The sequence below is a fragment of the Aptenodytes patagonicus genome, chromosome 24 (assembly GCF_965638725.1).
Source record: "Aptenodytes patagonicus chromosome 24, bAptPat1.pri.cur, whole genome shotgun sequence".
NCBI classification, from domain to species: domain Eukaryota; kingdom Metazoa; phylum Chordata; class Aves; order Sphenisciformes; family Spheniscidae; genus Aptenodytes; species Aptenodytes patagonicus.
Window position 1 is genome coordinate 5,377,697 of NC_134972.1, and position 15,101 is coordinate 5,392,797.

Genomic DNA, 15,101 nt, shown 5'->3' on the forward strand with positions numbered 1-15,101 from the left:
CTATCCAAAAAATACCTTATATAACTACTGTTCTGATCTAATCCACACTAGAACATAACAAACTCATGTGAAGTAGCCTTACACAAAGACCAGGAACTTTGCCAGACTCGTGACTTTGACTCAAATGGTCTTTACTTCTTCAAAAATCACAACAAATCCACAGATTATGCTTAGATAATCTCCATTTGGTTTATCATCTAAAAGGTCAGGGAAGCCAAACTGACCCATGGTACTTCCCTCTTACCTCCAATTTCTGTCGGGAAAACAAATGCCACTGGGTTAATTCAAATTCAGGGAGTGTAAATGACCACACCGCTATGGAAAGATCGAGGGTGTTACAGTGGAAAAGCAAAATACAGAAACACTAATTTCAGAAAACTCTTTTAAACAACGTTAAGCACCAAGCTATCTGCTCACCAGGGTTAGTTTAAATAAGGTACAGGCCCTAAATAGAGGAATAAGGGAAATTGTTCACCGCACAACTCATCTTGCCAATTTGCAGCACCGATGTAATTTTTTCATTGACTGAAAAATGAAAGACCGCTCTCCTGACCCGATTCTCTAAAAAACAACAAACAAAAAAAATCAGGAACTTGAGTTTTAGAGCTTCATACTGGAGAGAGAGCACTGAGCAGCAGTAAACCCGTACGTGTCTCTAACTGGAACTTAGGAAAAAGTTCTTCTTCCAAGAACTTGCTCAGGAAAACAAAGATTCACCCAGAGCATCACCCCTGTGATGCTTTCTGTTGTTACAAAGCAGTTTTGTTAACCTTTCCCCAGAGACTACACACACACACACACATATATAATAAAAAATAAATAAATATGTATGTACAATTGCCTCACCTCCCCCCAATTTCACTGCAACATATGCTCCACCTGAGAACTTTGCTCACCAGTGATACCGCCTGTTTATTCAACATTTTGACTAAGAGGTCATCATACACTTAAAGAGAGGCAGGCCATGAAGGAAGAGTAAGAATGGTTACAACATCTGCCCATGAGGTAGGAACAGAGAGGTAACAGAAGAAATTAACTGTTTGCTTCATGAATCACGTCAACATTAGCTTGCTGAAGCCACCCAAATAGCAGCACAGATTTAGGAGAACAAACTGTGGATAGTTCCCCACGCGGCTGCAGTGTGAAAAGACCTATCACCATGCACTGAACAACCTGCATTACTCCTTCCAAGGATGGACAGAAATGGGATTTTCAAAGTTCATGATGTTCCCACACAGGCTACCAGGTTTTCTAAAAATCCAATAAGTGATTTGTGTAGATTGGTGGCTCTTGCTTTGGCCCCTGCCTTTTGAAAACCCATCTTTTGGCCTCTTTTCTAGCTTTTCTAACTTTGCCAGACCAATATCCAGTAGCCACCTAAATGTTCCACTTAGTGCCGAACACTAATTTTTCTTCACAGGACTGATGAGGTTGCATCAAGTACATTCCTTAACTTTTCCACCTGCCCATCTATTATATTACATTATATTACATCATACATATTTCCCCATCTTCTTTGGGCAGCAAAAATCAGAAATGATGACCTGTTTCTACCAGGAAGACCATGGCACACGCAGCAAGTTTATTAGTCCTTTCAGAGCTTTTCATTTGTGATTACATTTATGCCTACATTTGTCTGCAAAGAACAAAAAGGTCAGCAGGCACCAGGCCTAGGAACAAGTCAACTCGTCCACGGCACGTAGAAAGCTCTCTTTGGGCACAGAACAACAACTGCTAACCAATTTAAGCTCTCCTTTAGAAAGTGAAGTTTATAGGTCTTCTAACAAAAGAATTTCAAACTTTAAGGCGTAATTGTCATAGCAGTGTCTGTCCTACACAGCAAAGTGGTCAGATAAAAAAAATCCAGGATACTCCTCATTCCTTCCAAAAGCCAGACTTACTCTGCTTCGGAAGAGGAAGGTTTCACCTTCATCAAACCTTTAGCAGATAATGGCTAAAGGGAACCACCATAAAAGAGACCAAGACAGAACAATGAGAAATTTGAGAACTAGGTCCTGCCAGTAAGTCTGGGTAAGAGACTGGGTAGTCACTGGCCCTTTCATATCTCGAGCGTGTGCCTGCTGGTTGAGTACACTGACTACGTACTGGTGCTTGCCAAGTATGCCATAGCATGCTGTAGGGAACTGCTGGGAATGAACTGCGCCTTTTTGAATGAGATACTGATCAGAGACTAATTCTTTTTTTTTTTTTTTTTCTATTTTTAATTGGCCAAAGGGGGGACAACACAAAAATGAACAAAAGCACAGAATAAGTACAAACAGGGGAAAAAAATGAGACAAGAGATAAAGGTGGAGCAAAAATGAAGGGGGAGGGAACAAACCAACAAACCCACCCCAAAATCCAAAGAACCAAACACCAACAACAGTGCAAGATGAAGGCTCTGTTATCAAGTACCAGTGGGAAGGACCAAAAGAAAACTGATTAACTGTGGGGAATAAGGCCTTTAGAGAAATACCTTGAATAAAGAGCTGACAACATGTTCAAATTAATTCTATTAAGCAGTAAGCAACATAGTATTGTTTATTTTATAGGGATGCAGCAATACAGTTATTTCTCATCTGGGCTAATAGTTTATTGTTTCAGCTAACAAATATTGCGAGACAATGTAAGCAATGAGCATCCTCCAGCAATTAAGTACATTTCAGTCCTCTTTGTTAAAGGCTTTTTGTTCAAGGTCATTCGTTTGCTTTTTTGGTGAATGATCTCTCAAGAGGAATGAAAAGCCAAGAACAAACATGCTTCATGCACACACTTACTTTAAGTGAAAAGCAGAAGGTTTGCCTAGATTACCAGAAATACTATCTTAATACATGAGGCTGTTAATTGCTACAGCCCCTCCTTTCACTGTTCATTCATTGTAAGCCACAGCAAAGCTTTAACCCAAGCAGATTTGGTTGAGTAAAAGCTCATGGTCTCTTCTCATCCATCGTTTACAGTTCTGATCACATGGATCAAGTGGAAGGGAGAAAAATATACGTTTGGTAAAAACAGGCCATGAAGACATGCTTTCGCGTCTAGAGATTGCTAATCTTAGTTGCACAATTTCTTCCCAACACCTTTTGCTCAAGGCTTTTATCAGATTGTCTCTCTCCACGCTAGTCTGAGCATGATGCAAAAATCAGCCACAGACATGCATGTCAACAGTTGCCAAAATTTGTCCATTAAAATATCAGCATGATCAAGATGGTAGTAGAGATGTATTCGAGACATACAGGCAGACTATCTGTAAGAGAGGGAGTACACAAAGGCACATCATCGCATTCATAACATTCTTTTAAAATGTAACACTAAAAGACCTCTGTCAGAATCACCTGTTTAGGGTACATTTTAAATCTGAAATTCAGAAGTGAATTTTGATGTCCGAGTTAGAAAACCTTAACTACACCCTTTGGTATCATCCTTGCCCCAACAAAAGTTACAGCCTCAAAGAAATGAGCACCATGTTGCACTTGCTTGGAACCAAGAGAGTTTTGTTCTTGTTTCAATTAGGACATTTGAAAAATCTGGTCAAATTGAGGCTTTTTGGAGATAAGGCTTAACCACAAAGCCAATTAGATATAAACATTTCAGAAGAAGGTGCTGTTCAGATTTACTGTAATCCTCTTCCTTATTTTAAACAAAAGCTTAGATTCACACTGTCTCTTCTTGCAAGATTGTTACTGAACAGGCTTGAGGAACGATGGAATTGAGAAAAAAGCTGGAAAAATCACAACAAAATTGGTCTCCTTTGAAGCCTCAACTGGGTCTTTCTGAACAGCTAAGATACAATCATCATTATCCTAAGGAAAAATGTTCAAGGGTTTTTATGAAAGACCTGAACTTCGTTGACAAAGCTGTCGCTAAATAATAAGCAGCCCCTTACTTGAAAAAAGGATTAGAAAAATTAGGTTTATGAGGTTGGAGCTTGGAAGAAAGTGGGAAAGAAAGTGGGAAAGATCCCACTTTTGAAGGTGCTCAACACCACCAGTTTACTTGACTAAATGCATAAAAAATTAAGAACTGAAGAACAGAACAGAAGGACCTTATCAGGGAAACCATGCAAAAGGGCAATGGAAATGAAGAAATCGGAAAATTGCATATTATGAATCTCGGTGGCAGGTCAAAGTGCATTAACAGCTTCTAACATTTGCTAAGTCATTCCCCACGTTCTGCAACTAAAATGTGTGACCAGAAGAGTCATGAGGACAGAACTCCCCCAAGCCTGATCTGAATCTGCAAGTCAGCATGTTTGATTAGAGAAAGAAAATCTCCCAGTCAAGTAAAACTAGTGTGGACAAATAATAGAACTGAAAAAGCAAGAACAGGTTCTCACCCAGAAGGATACCACCACATACCTTTTCTGCTATGCCATTTTCTGTAGTATAGATGGCCATCAACTCTGTGTCTTCTGTATCCTGATCACCGCTGGATGTTGCTCCACCATTTATCACGACCTTAAAAATAAAACAAAAAAAGAAACACAAGCTCTTAAAATACACATTTTCTCTGCAATCATACCTCATGTCGCTCCGTTTTCTCCCTTGGCACTTGACATCTTGTCAAGCCTTTGACATTTTGTCAGAAAACGTTACAAGCACGGCAAGCAATCATTTCTATAACAGCAGGTCTAGGAATAGACAGAAACGTGAAAGACATCACATACAGCTCCTCAAAGCCTGGACAGTGTCAACAGAGGGTGGCGGGAAACCAGCAGCAGACTGACTGGAAGAGTTCTTAACAGGCAGACACATACAACAGAATGATACAACTGAAAATCTGAGTAAGTAAAAGAAGACAAGTGTTTCCTTGCTGTTGCTGCTACTCTTAGTCAAGCAACTCGGGACATACCAGGGGCTGGTGCATTCTGCAGTAGGACAGTTAATTACAACATAACTGACCGTGTTTATATATGAACAGTAACAAGTGGCAAAAGAGGTTTTACTAACTACTTGTGGAAATAAAGGTTTTGTACAACATGGTTGTACAAAGGCAACATGGTTAGAACAAAGCATTATTCACTGATTCACACTGAGCTTGACTATGTAGTACCTGAAGGTGTTACTTACAGGCAGGGTGAAAAAAGTGGGATGTTTAGATTCATCCTCATATTTGCCTTCTGTTGAGCCTCCCGCCTCCACTGATTTCGAAGTGGTATTCTTACCAATCCCCATCGTTTCCAGAATGTCAAGGACTTGCATACAGTACCCAAGCAGATGCTTCTGGGATGACAGGCCAAGCACTAAGGACAATTTCTTATTTAAACAGCAGCACCTCCAGGAATCACAAAAGTGCTCAGTAATCCAGCTGGGACATTAGGGTTGCTTTTTTAAGTATCGTTAGCATCAATGGCACCTAGAATTGAAGAGATAAGTAATCAAGAAAAAATTAATTTAAGACATATGTACAAACACACATGCCCCGCAGCCTTGATTCCCTTTCACGCTCATGACTCACCAACTGTTATCATTCCTTTTTGATTTGATAATTAGCAGATTACCATTTAAAGACAAAGCTGACAGTATTTTAAATTCTTTCAGGATGGGAATACTGTGATTATTCTCTCATTCTTTTCTTGTGGTCTTCAATTAGTAGCAGTATATTGAAACTTTGGTTTTGTTTCAATTTCACAGTCATTTCCACAGAACTTTTTGGGAACAAAGTACGCCTGTACTCCAGCTATGCAGCGATGTAGAACAGCTTGCTATTTGAACATCCGTTGCAAACAATACTTGTGCTTCTTCAAAGAGTAAATTTGTAGACCTACTCCCAAGTTCACCTCTGTATAACTAATTCCTTCCTTTTAAACCAACTTATTTTTACATAAAAAGCATCCAGGAAGCTTAGACTAGATGGACAGTAAAGCACACCTGACTTTCAGTGAGCCTATTTCAGACAGACAGAAACAGCCCTTTCTGCTGAACACCCTTACCCGAAATTATCCCAGTTGCGTGAGGGATGTTCAAAGTAATTTGCCTGATGATGTTGAAGCAACTGCTTCAGGATAAAACGGTGCATTTTAATTAGTATGACTATTTTGGCACAGGAACAGGAAAGATCGTACAACTTACTGGTTCTCTTTTGTTTTCCCAGATGGGTCACTACAGTACAGTTTTCCCACATTTGCTCCTTGAATTAGTCCTGCCAGTCCATGGCCATCCACACTTTTTCCATTTCCAAGACTATGGAACGTGAATTAACAGATTTGAACCTAAACTTCCCACAGGACAGCATAGAAAATTCTGGAACAAACCAAGGTTTGCAACTTGTGGTTACTGAGCTTCAAAAAAGAAAGTGCAGCTGCAGACAGCTGTGGATGAAACAAGCTAAGCTACAGGTGAAAGCACATGACAGAACTTGAAAAATAGGCTTTTAAAAATCATGTCAAGTGAAATTTTCTGCAAAACCAGGAACACAATCAAGCAGCAAAACCCACTGCACACTGGCGTTACTTCAAAAGCAAGTTAATGACATTTTCAACTTAATTGCTAGAGGTGGAAATGCAGCTAAGGGACATTCAAAAAACACAGTTGTGTATATATTAGAAAGCAAAAAAGTAGCGTTTGGGGTTTTTCTTAAGCCTCTCTTCCAAAATGCTGCTCAGGAAAATGGCCAGCAGCTTGATTGTCTACTATAACTGCAATAATAATGAAACTTGACAAAGACCCTTCTGCTAGGGGCAATTTAGGACTGTTTGAAAAATTACAGAGTACTAATATTTTAGAACCTCTTAATAGCTGTTAATTGCCCATTTGCTAGAAAATTCTGGTTACTTCAGGTGAAAGAGATATTAATCTTTCACAGCAATGTAACTTTTCAAGAGAGAAAACATACGTACATAAGAAATACTACTTGGGCACTGAGATACCCTTGAAGCACTACTAATTAAATCAAAATGGAATGGAAAGTAGTGCCTTCAAATAAGGGTTTAATTAAGACTTGTTTCTTAAAGTAAATATTAAGATAGCATAATTATTTCTCACTTGCACTTAAGACTAAAGGAGAAGACTAGTTTGAGTACTCACTGTCATGCCATTCTGAAAAAAAGGCATTCCCATTTTTACAATAACCACAGACTTTCCCTTCAAAAGCGCAAATCTCCAGACATGAACAGCAACGTTAAATTAGTTTGTCTGTTTCTGAGTTTGTGCACAGATAACTGGCGATGCCTCCTCAAATCTTTATAGGAACGTTCATCTCAAAGCTGCCTATGCAGGTCTGAGAGGTGATGTGAACAGGTTAGAGAGGAGGAAGAGACAGATACTAGTTTAAGGTTTGGGGGGCAGTGGAGGTGTCTGGGTGAGGGGTTTTTTTGAGGGGTTTTGTTTGCTTTTACTGTAGAAGCACGAGGAATTTTTTTTAAGCACACAAAAAAAAAAGAAAAAAAAGAAAAGAAAAGAATTTGCCTTTTTCTGTCAATGTAGACATATTTTATTCTCCAAGAAAATCAGTGATGGAGACAGGCGTAGTTTACTCTGGCAGCTTTATCATCTCAGATTGGAAAGGAAAAGGGAAAGAGCAGAATTACACCTCCCTAACAAATGCAGCCATGCCAATAAAACACCAGTGTAAGAGTTACACCAGCAGGAAACCTGCCATTCAGGAGATCTGGTTTAAGGTATTCTGGCACGATAAGCTTCTTAGTTAGCATTAACTAGCATCTCCACCGATGCAAAAGGAAAGACCATATAATCCTATTCACTTCGCATTGCAAAACAGTAAGACTGCTATCTTCTCAAAGGAGACGTGATCATTCCTCGGGAATTGTTCTTGAGAATTACATCAGGAGAGCACGCAAATAAGCTGTGCCTTGTATTAATTCTTGCAAGCTGAAACACAACAGCTAGAATGATAGTGTTTGGATGAGGGTTCTCAGATGATGACGAACAAGTGACTCCAAATTAACAGGCAAAAAAAAGCCTCATGTGCTACTTTTCCTAGAGAGAGGGAGCGTGTGTTTGTGTACACATATATACATGCACACAAACACTTCCACTACATGTGTCGGGGCAGGCGGTCCAAGGAAAACAAGAACAAATTTCCAAGCTCTTCTTGCTTCTACTTAGCAATTAAACTTGCACTTAATGGCACAGATGATAATCAGAGATTTTCAGAATACTTTTATTGTGCAATCAGAAGCGTCAAATTGAAGCAGAAATCTTTAGGCAGCAGGAGATCAGGTTATCTGAAAGATACCATCCTTCTTTATCAGACCTCTTATCCCACCAACTGAGCATAGCTAAACAAGATGACTCAGACATTTTATAGCCCTCCGTAACAAACCTAACTCATCAGAAGCTGAAAAGTCATGTAAAAAGAAATAAAACTCTTTCAACATCAGCTAGGTACATGGAGTACACTGAACTATCTGTCGCCTTGGATGAAATGGAAAGACTAGAAGTGAAACTTCCACCAGGATATTGATTAACGTTCATCTCTTTCTATACAAATTATCTTCGGTGTTCATACATGGTTAACCCAGGAAGGCCAAAAGCTGACATGGGTTTACAATGCTTTAGATAAGATTAGTATCCAGACAAATAGCCTACTGCAGGGGGATACTCCAGGTGCAAGTTCACAAGAGGAAAACCCTCCTAGCCAGGGAAAGGCCACTCTGCATCTTCCACACGCTTGCCTTTTCTCCGACACACAGATCTTCTTCCAGATTTGGTACCATTGGGACAGGACAGAAAGCTATGGCAGTGTCTGGTTTGACACAACATGGTAGTTTTTACACTTTGCATTTTCATGACTACTAATACTACATTTTCTGTTTTACCAAGGGAGCTCCGATTTTGTTTAAACAAGTTACAATGCGTTTCAAAGTTCACTGAAAGAAAAAAAGATAAAAACCATCAAAGATGGAGATGTACAACGCAAGACTGTAATTAAACGTACTTTTCTTTTTCTTCCTGTAGTTTCTGCCTGCAAGTCATTACTCTGGAACCTCTACCACAAATAAAAACATTCACTGAAGTATACAACAAAGGTTTTCCTACAGAGAAATCTGCCCATATACCAAGACAGGCTGCACGAAAAGCTTCTGTTTCACAAGGTACCAAACTGCATGCAAGTCTGTCTAAAAGATAATTTGAAAACTCATCTCTTACTAGATTCAGGAGTTAACTTGGGCAGGACAGAAGATACAGATATACATGAAGAGCTTATTAACAAGGAAAGGAAAAATGGACCATGAACCTCATTAAAGGAGTAGGCAATTTAATATATACGTCTTCTCCCTTGCATGCATTCTTTTCTTTAAAAGCAGGATCATGTGATACAGTTTTTGGCTGAACCACACTAAAAATGTTCCTTACTTTTTCATATTAGTCTGAGAATACCCAGTAACAACTACAAAAGACAAATAAAAAAAAAAATATTCAGATTTGCTGTGACGGCATTCATGTCTACAGTGCTCTGTTTGAGGGCCTTTAACATTTGAATCCAGAGCTTGGCAAAGCAAAGACTGGGGAAAACAAAAACAATCTGACCTCCAGACTGCAACATGCTTGGGGCAATAGGTTGTTGGGACTTTTCTGTTTGTTCGGGGTGGTTTTTTTAAACATCCATTAGAAGAGTCAACAATTTGTCAGGTGCTGTCAGACTGGCAGCACCAGAACTGGGAAGCAATGCTTCAGGATATAATGTGTTCAGGATATATTGATATAAAGCTCATTGCCCCGCATTCACAATAAGCAGACCTAGAGGTTAGCCCTTTGGAAGAAGCTTAGTCTGGACCTCAGGTTCCCCCATGATTGTCACGATGACTTTCAACTCTGAAAATTACTGTTTTTGCAAAGTGTAAGAACGATGCAGGCTTTTTTCCCCAGAAGCTTTAAGAGGGAAGCAGCTCTATGTATTTCCTTATTTGCCAAACTCAAAACAAAAACTTTCTAAAACCATGAGGGTCTTTCCAAATTCCAAATGGATCTCAAATTTCTATCAGCTGAGCCAGGCCCACCAAATAAAGATGTTAGCCAAAACACTTTAGACTTTCCATATTGATTTGTGCAGCTGCTTTGAGAGGACACGAGACAGCTGACCCAGCATAAAGCTAGCTGAGCAGATAAACATGAGCAATGGGCACAAAGTTTGAACACAACTTAAGCGGCCTGATTTACTGCTTTGCATGATGGGGCCGCAGCATTTTAGAACTGGTACCAGGTCTCCTAAAACCACAGCCGCAACCAGAAGCTGCTGGACAATCACAAATGTTTTACCACTCTATAAAGTGGCAGAACTGTCTGCAAAGACAAATGGAAATTGGCTAACCTTATAGTTGCGGTTTGCCGTATTCCTTTCCCTCAAACACTAAGTTCTGCTGGAGGAGGTCTAGGACACAAGTAAACCAGCTGGTGAAAAAGTTGAAAGGAGAATCCTAGCTAGTCTGAAAGGTCAGTGTATCCCCTCCTACCTCTTAGCATGGTAGAAGTGTCAAACAGAATTAACTAGTTAATCAGCGCCTGTGGCCCTCTCTTCTCCACCTCCGCCATGGAAAATCAGGAACTGACCTACATTCAGTGGCCCTACCCTGCCGTGCAAGGGAAATACTTGTAAAGGAAGCACAACAGGCGTGGTTATAGAACAAGCTGGCGATGAAACAGCACGTTCTTTAGAGCGTACTGATGTAAAAACTCCCAGGAACACTAATGTAGGTATGCCACCTGGTAAGCATGTATCGCACCACCCCGAGGAAGGAACAACGTCAGATCCAGCCCAGGACCTTTCTGGCTTTTACAGATGGCTGAAGAGCCAAGAGAGCTCAGTTTGTTGCATACACTAAGGAGATTAGAATCAAATTAAGGTGACAGCTTAATTATAATCTTCAATTTATTATTTGTAATTAGCTGTCAGACTCATGTGAATAACAACAACTTTCTCCTGCAAGCAGAGATGACGCTCAGCCAGAAGTTGTCCAACCTTACATCAACCGACGTTAGCTTCATCTAAATTCTAAATAAATTCGAAACACTTAAGATGAATAACCTGAACTGCAGCCGTACATCTGGAGTTCCACCACCTCCAATGGCAGTTGCAAGTGTTTGGCATCTCTGAAACTCAAGCACACAATGCGTTTAAATACAAATCAAGGCATCCTCTACGTCTGAGATTATATTTTTGGCAACAGACGCATGACAGAGATGTGGAAAGGGACCTGGACTCCCTGCACGTCAGGATATTTTATTGTCAAAATGTACCAAGTCTGAGCAGAAGATAAAACCAGTTTTAAAATCCACTTCACTCGCTCATATCCAATACTGTGAGCACTGCAGAGCTGTTTCTGGAAAGGGCACGCTGTAGACTGCGACTAAAGATAAATTCTCAGTTCCTGTAGCGCCAGACAGCTACAAAGAATTTAAGCCAGTAACAAATGCACCACATTTACTTTGTTTAGTTTAAGAAAGTGCATTTAGCCCAAACAGCTAATACTACTCTACGGGAGTAGGGACATATTAAAGAGAAATTGCATGCTGCGGGACAGAGCTGCTTACAGTTTGGTTGCCAGCCAACATTCACCAATAGACACCGAGAAGGGGGACAGGCAGACGCACGGCTCGGATCGGCACGAGAGTATCCAGGGAGATGCAGATGGCTGCAGAAGGTGGCAGGATGGATGCCAAGAGATCAGGGAAGTTTTGAAAGAAACTCCCTTCACCAAAACACTGTACCAAACTGATTAGGGAAACAGGAATGCTTCTGCGCTTTCAAGACCGGCAATGCAGACAATTAAGGAATTTTGTGGAGGCTCCAATTAGACAAGTTTACTTACAGGGTACAGCCATCCCTGGCCAGACACACAATTCAACACAAAAGCAAGGCAATTCCCAGTTAATTATGGAACAGCAGCTTTCTGCAGATTGCTATTGGCTTTAGTTAAGCCCGTTGCACAAAACTTCTGTACTGATTTTGTGCCATTAAGGTATTAAAAAACAAAGACTCCTCTTCCTGTTGTTAGAAACACCTTGTCTTCCGTGCATCAGATGGGAGCCACAGGCACTGTGGTTTGTATTTACATGTGTCCTCACTTTCACAAGTCCCGAGTTACGCTATTTTTAACACTAAAAGAACCTTAGAACAAGACTCCCCCTTTCACTCTCCAGCTTGCCTGCCATAGCTGTTCACATCTGCAATTTAACAGCATAAATACAGTAAGCCTGAGAAACTTGTTTCTGAGAAATTGTTAAAAACTAAACAATACATTGTCAAGGGGTTTTAAAATATTAATGACCAAATTACAAGCGATCAAAAGACTAGCAACTTTGCTACTCAAAGTTGTCCAAAAGTTGCTCGATGTTTTCCTACAAAGCAAAAAAGTCCTCCCCATTTCAAAGAATTCATCAACAAGTATCTCATCAGTGAGGCTAATAAAGCCCAACAAGTACTTAACATGATGCAATCAAAGTACTATCTGCAGACCCACAGCCACAAGTTCAACTGCTTCACAGTGCTGGCCACAAGTATTGCATCTCCAGATCGGTACCTGGATATGGCGCTCGCGAGGTCCTCTACCCCACAAACTGTTCCAGATACGTAGGTGTGCCCAAAAGGCATTTTTTCCACCTTCCAGGGGATTTTGGCCATCTTACAGATGTGAAAAAAGCTGCACAGCACCCGCGCTTCATCTTCTGTTGCTACATGTAAAAACCATCTTCCTGCTTTAGTCTTAAGTAGAGCTTTTCCTCAGGCTATTTTGAAACTGAGCCTCTTTGGTCTGAACAATACTTGTGATTTGTCTTTACCAGGCGCCTCTTGCACCCAGAATTCCTTCCCATGAAATGAAATTGCACTGAAATGCTACCATGTCCTTAAACGCTACAGAGATTTTCCCCCTCCACTCAAGAGCAAACTACATCCACACTTAAAGAAAAGTATACTTCAAATTCGTAACGCAACATGTCACAAAAAGACATCATTTCCCTTTACCTGCAGTAGAAGCAGACAAAGTACTGCTATTTTAAATATGCTCAAACTTCCTAACATTTAGATTTTAAAAAACAAGAGTTGATGGTCATTTTAAGAAGTTTCGGTCCTGAGTTAGTTTCTCACTTCACTTCAAAGTACATCTTCAAAGCGCAAACATATTCTTTCTTTGTAGGCACTAATGAATTTTTAAGTAGTTGGTATTTTGACTGCAATCCAGAATAGTATGTCTTAACAACTGACCAACGTTATTAGGGCATGTCTACACAAAGACACACAGGAAAGTTATGCCCAGCTCAAACCTTCTGTTGATTTAAAGCACATTAGCTAAATCTCATTAACTTCCTGTGTGAATGAGCTTGTTGAGAAGAGGACTTAAATCCAACTGAATGAGACGTTTAACAAAGGATCTCACAGCTTTCAAAAACTACATGTTTGCTTACTCAAATTATTAAAGAAGAGCTTATTTACGCTGTGAGTCTAAACAAAAATATCTGAAATATGAGTATTTCCAGTAAGTATAGGTCAACCTGAAGGTGCATTTGGTCAAAAACATTATTGGTCAAGCCGTTCCTCGCTCATCTTTCACTCCATTACTCTCTCATTTTATTGTTCCAATAGACAACAGTTCTGCCAAATTTCTGTGCAGCACGTGCGCTGCCCTCCATAGGAGATCCCATCAATGCGTACACAATGGTCTGCGTTAACAGACTCCTAACGAAGGCCAAGACAGAAGTATACAGAAGAAGCCATGAGATTACATTTCAAAGAAGCGTAAGCAAAATCTAGGAGATAACAATTTTACAGCTTGATACCAAGCAACTGATATCAAATGACACCTGCAGTGTTCTCTAGATAGCAATGATGCTCACAGTAAATAAAAATGAAATAGTGTATCACTGTTCTTTATAAAACACCTCACTACTTTATAGACTTACTTGCAGCTCAGTATACCTCCCTCACTGTTTATGGTACACATTACCTTGATTTTTAATAATACACAGTCCTTACAGTCTCCCTGTGGAGCATTAATAATCAAAGAATTCAAATACCTCCACATTATTATGGATGTTAATACACAGTTCATTAAGCTCCTTCACAGCACTCAGAAAGCAACCTGAGCACACACTGGTTCTTTTCTCAGCTTTCTTTGTACTTCTACTTGGCACTTTGATGAAAGCTACTTTTTTTTCCCAAGACCTTAATCACATTAAAACAAAGGTGAATTAGAGACTCATCTAAGAAAAATTCCATTTATTAAGCAAATCAGGGTAATGTGCCAACTTCTTCAACTCTGAATATGAAGCTCTTTTCCAAAGGCTTAGGCATTCCTACGTCTAGTTTTGAAACAGATACTCGCTCCTTGCTGAAAGAGAACAATTTTAGTCCAGTAAGCAATATAAAACCAGTACCTGATTACACAATTGAAAAAGTTTATACCGAGTTGATCTATTAGGCTTGTCTTGAAATAAACGTTTCCCTTCCATTTAACATAACTTAATAAAAGATTTGGAATTCAAGAAACTTTCAAAAACTAACCAAGATGCAGCATTCTTAAAATCTCTTTTTTACTACCTAAACTTCATATAAATTTCTCCCATTTTAAAAATTAAAAGGAAGCCAAAGTTTAGAGGTAAACAGGAAAGAGGGTAAATACTTTTGAGTCTCTCTTTACAGTGATAACAATTTTTAAATGAAAAATTAAGTCCTCAAATCCTCACTATATTGAAACTTAGTTATTAAACACCTGAGTTTGTAAGGTTTAAGTTTTCTTACTTAATAATGCCCATGTTAAAGCAGTTGGATTTTTGTAATCATCCCCATTAACATCTGAATTCAAAGAAGCTCTTACCTCCAGAAACCTGTACCAACTTCTAGAGACCGTCTCAGCCAGTTCCTCCACTGCCTTTCTTCCAGTCTAAGCTCAGTGCAACAGTTCGAGTTGCAAGCCGCAGCCTGAAAGGATGCAGACATACCGAAGGAGGATTTTTATAATCTGGTTGGGCTCACTGTATTGTATAACTGTACTGTGCCCAATCACAATCTCTGCGCATTACACAACGGCTGAAATGCAGGAAGACACCACACGGTCATAAACTGTTACTACACGCCTCTACCATAGTTACGAAAAGTAAGCGAACGGACAGTCTCTCTGAGTAACAGCAGAGTGCATACAGATCAAC

At 39.8% G+C, this 15,101-nt stretch overlaps 1 protein-coding gene across 3 annotated transcripts in view; it reads right to left on the minus strand.

Moving 5' to 3' along the window:
- The window catches only part of SLC23A2 (solute carrier family 23 member 2), a 52,168-nt gene that overhangs the window by 22,251 nt on the left and 14,816 nt on the right, over positions 1-15,101 (minus strand). Inside the window, exons 2-4 of one of the 3 annotated variants that reach the window (XM_076358739.1) lie at positions 14,771-14,874; positions 5,067-5,352; positions 4,356-4,454 (exon numbers count right to left, since the gene is read on the minus strand). In XM_076358739.1, coding sequence (XP_076214854.1) covers positions 4,356-4,454; positions 5,067-5,198 — 231 coding nt within the window. In that variant the 5' untranslated portion in view covers positions 5,199-5,352; positions 14,771-14,874. Of the gene's footprint in view, positions 1-4,355; positions 4,455-5,066; positions 5,353-6,068; positions 6,113-14,770; positions 14,875-15,101 lie in introns of those variants that run through there. The other 2 variants (XM_076358740.1, XM_076358738.1) reach the window with 2 other exon arrangements.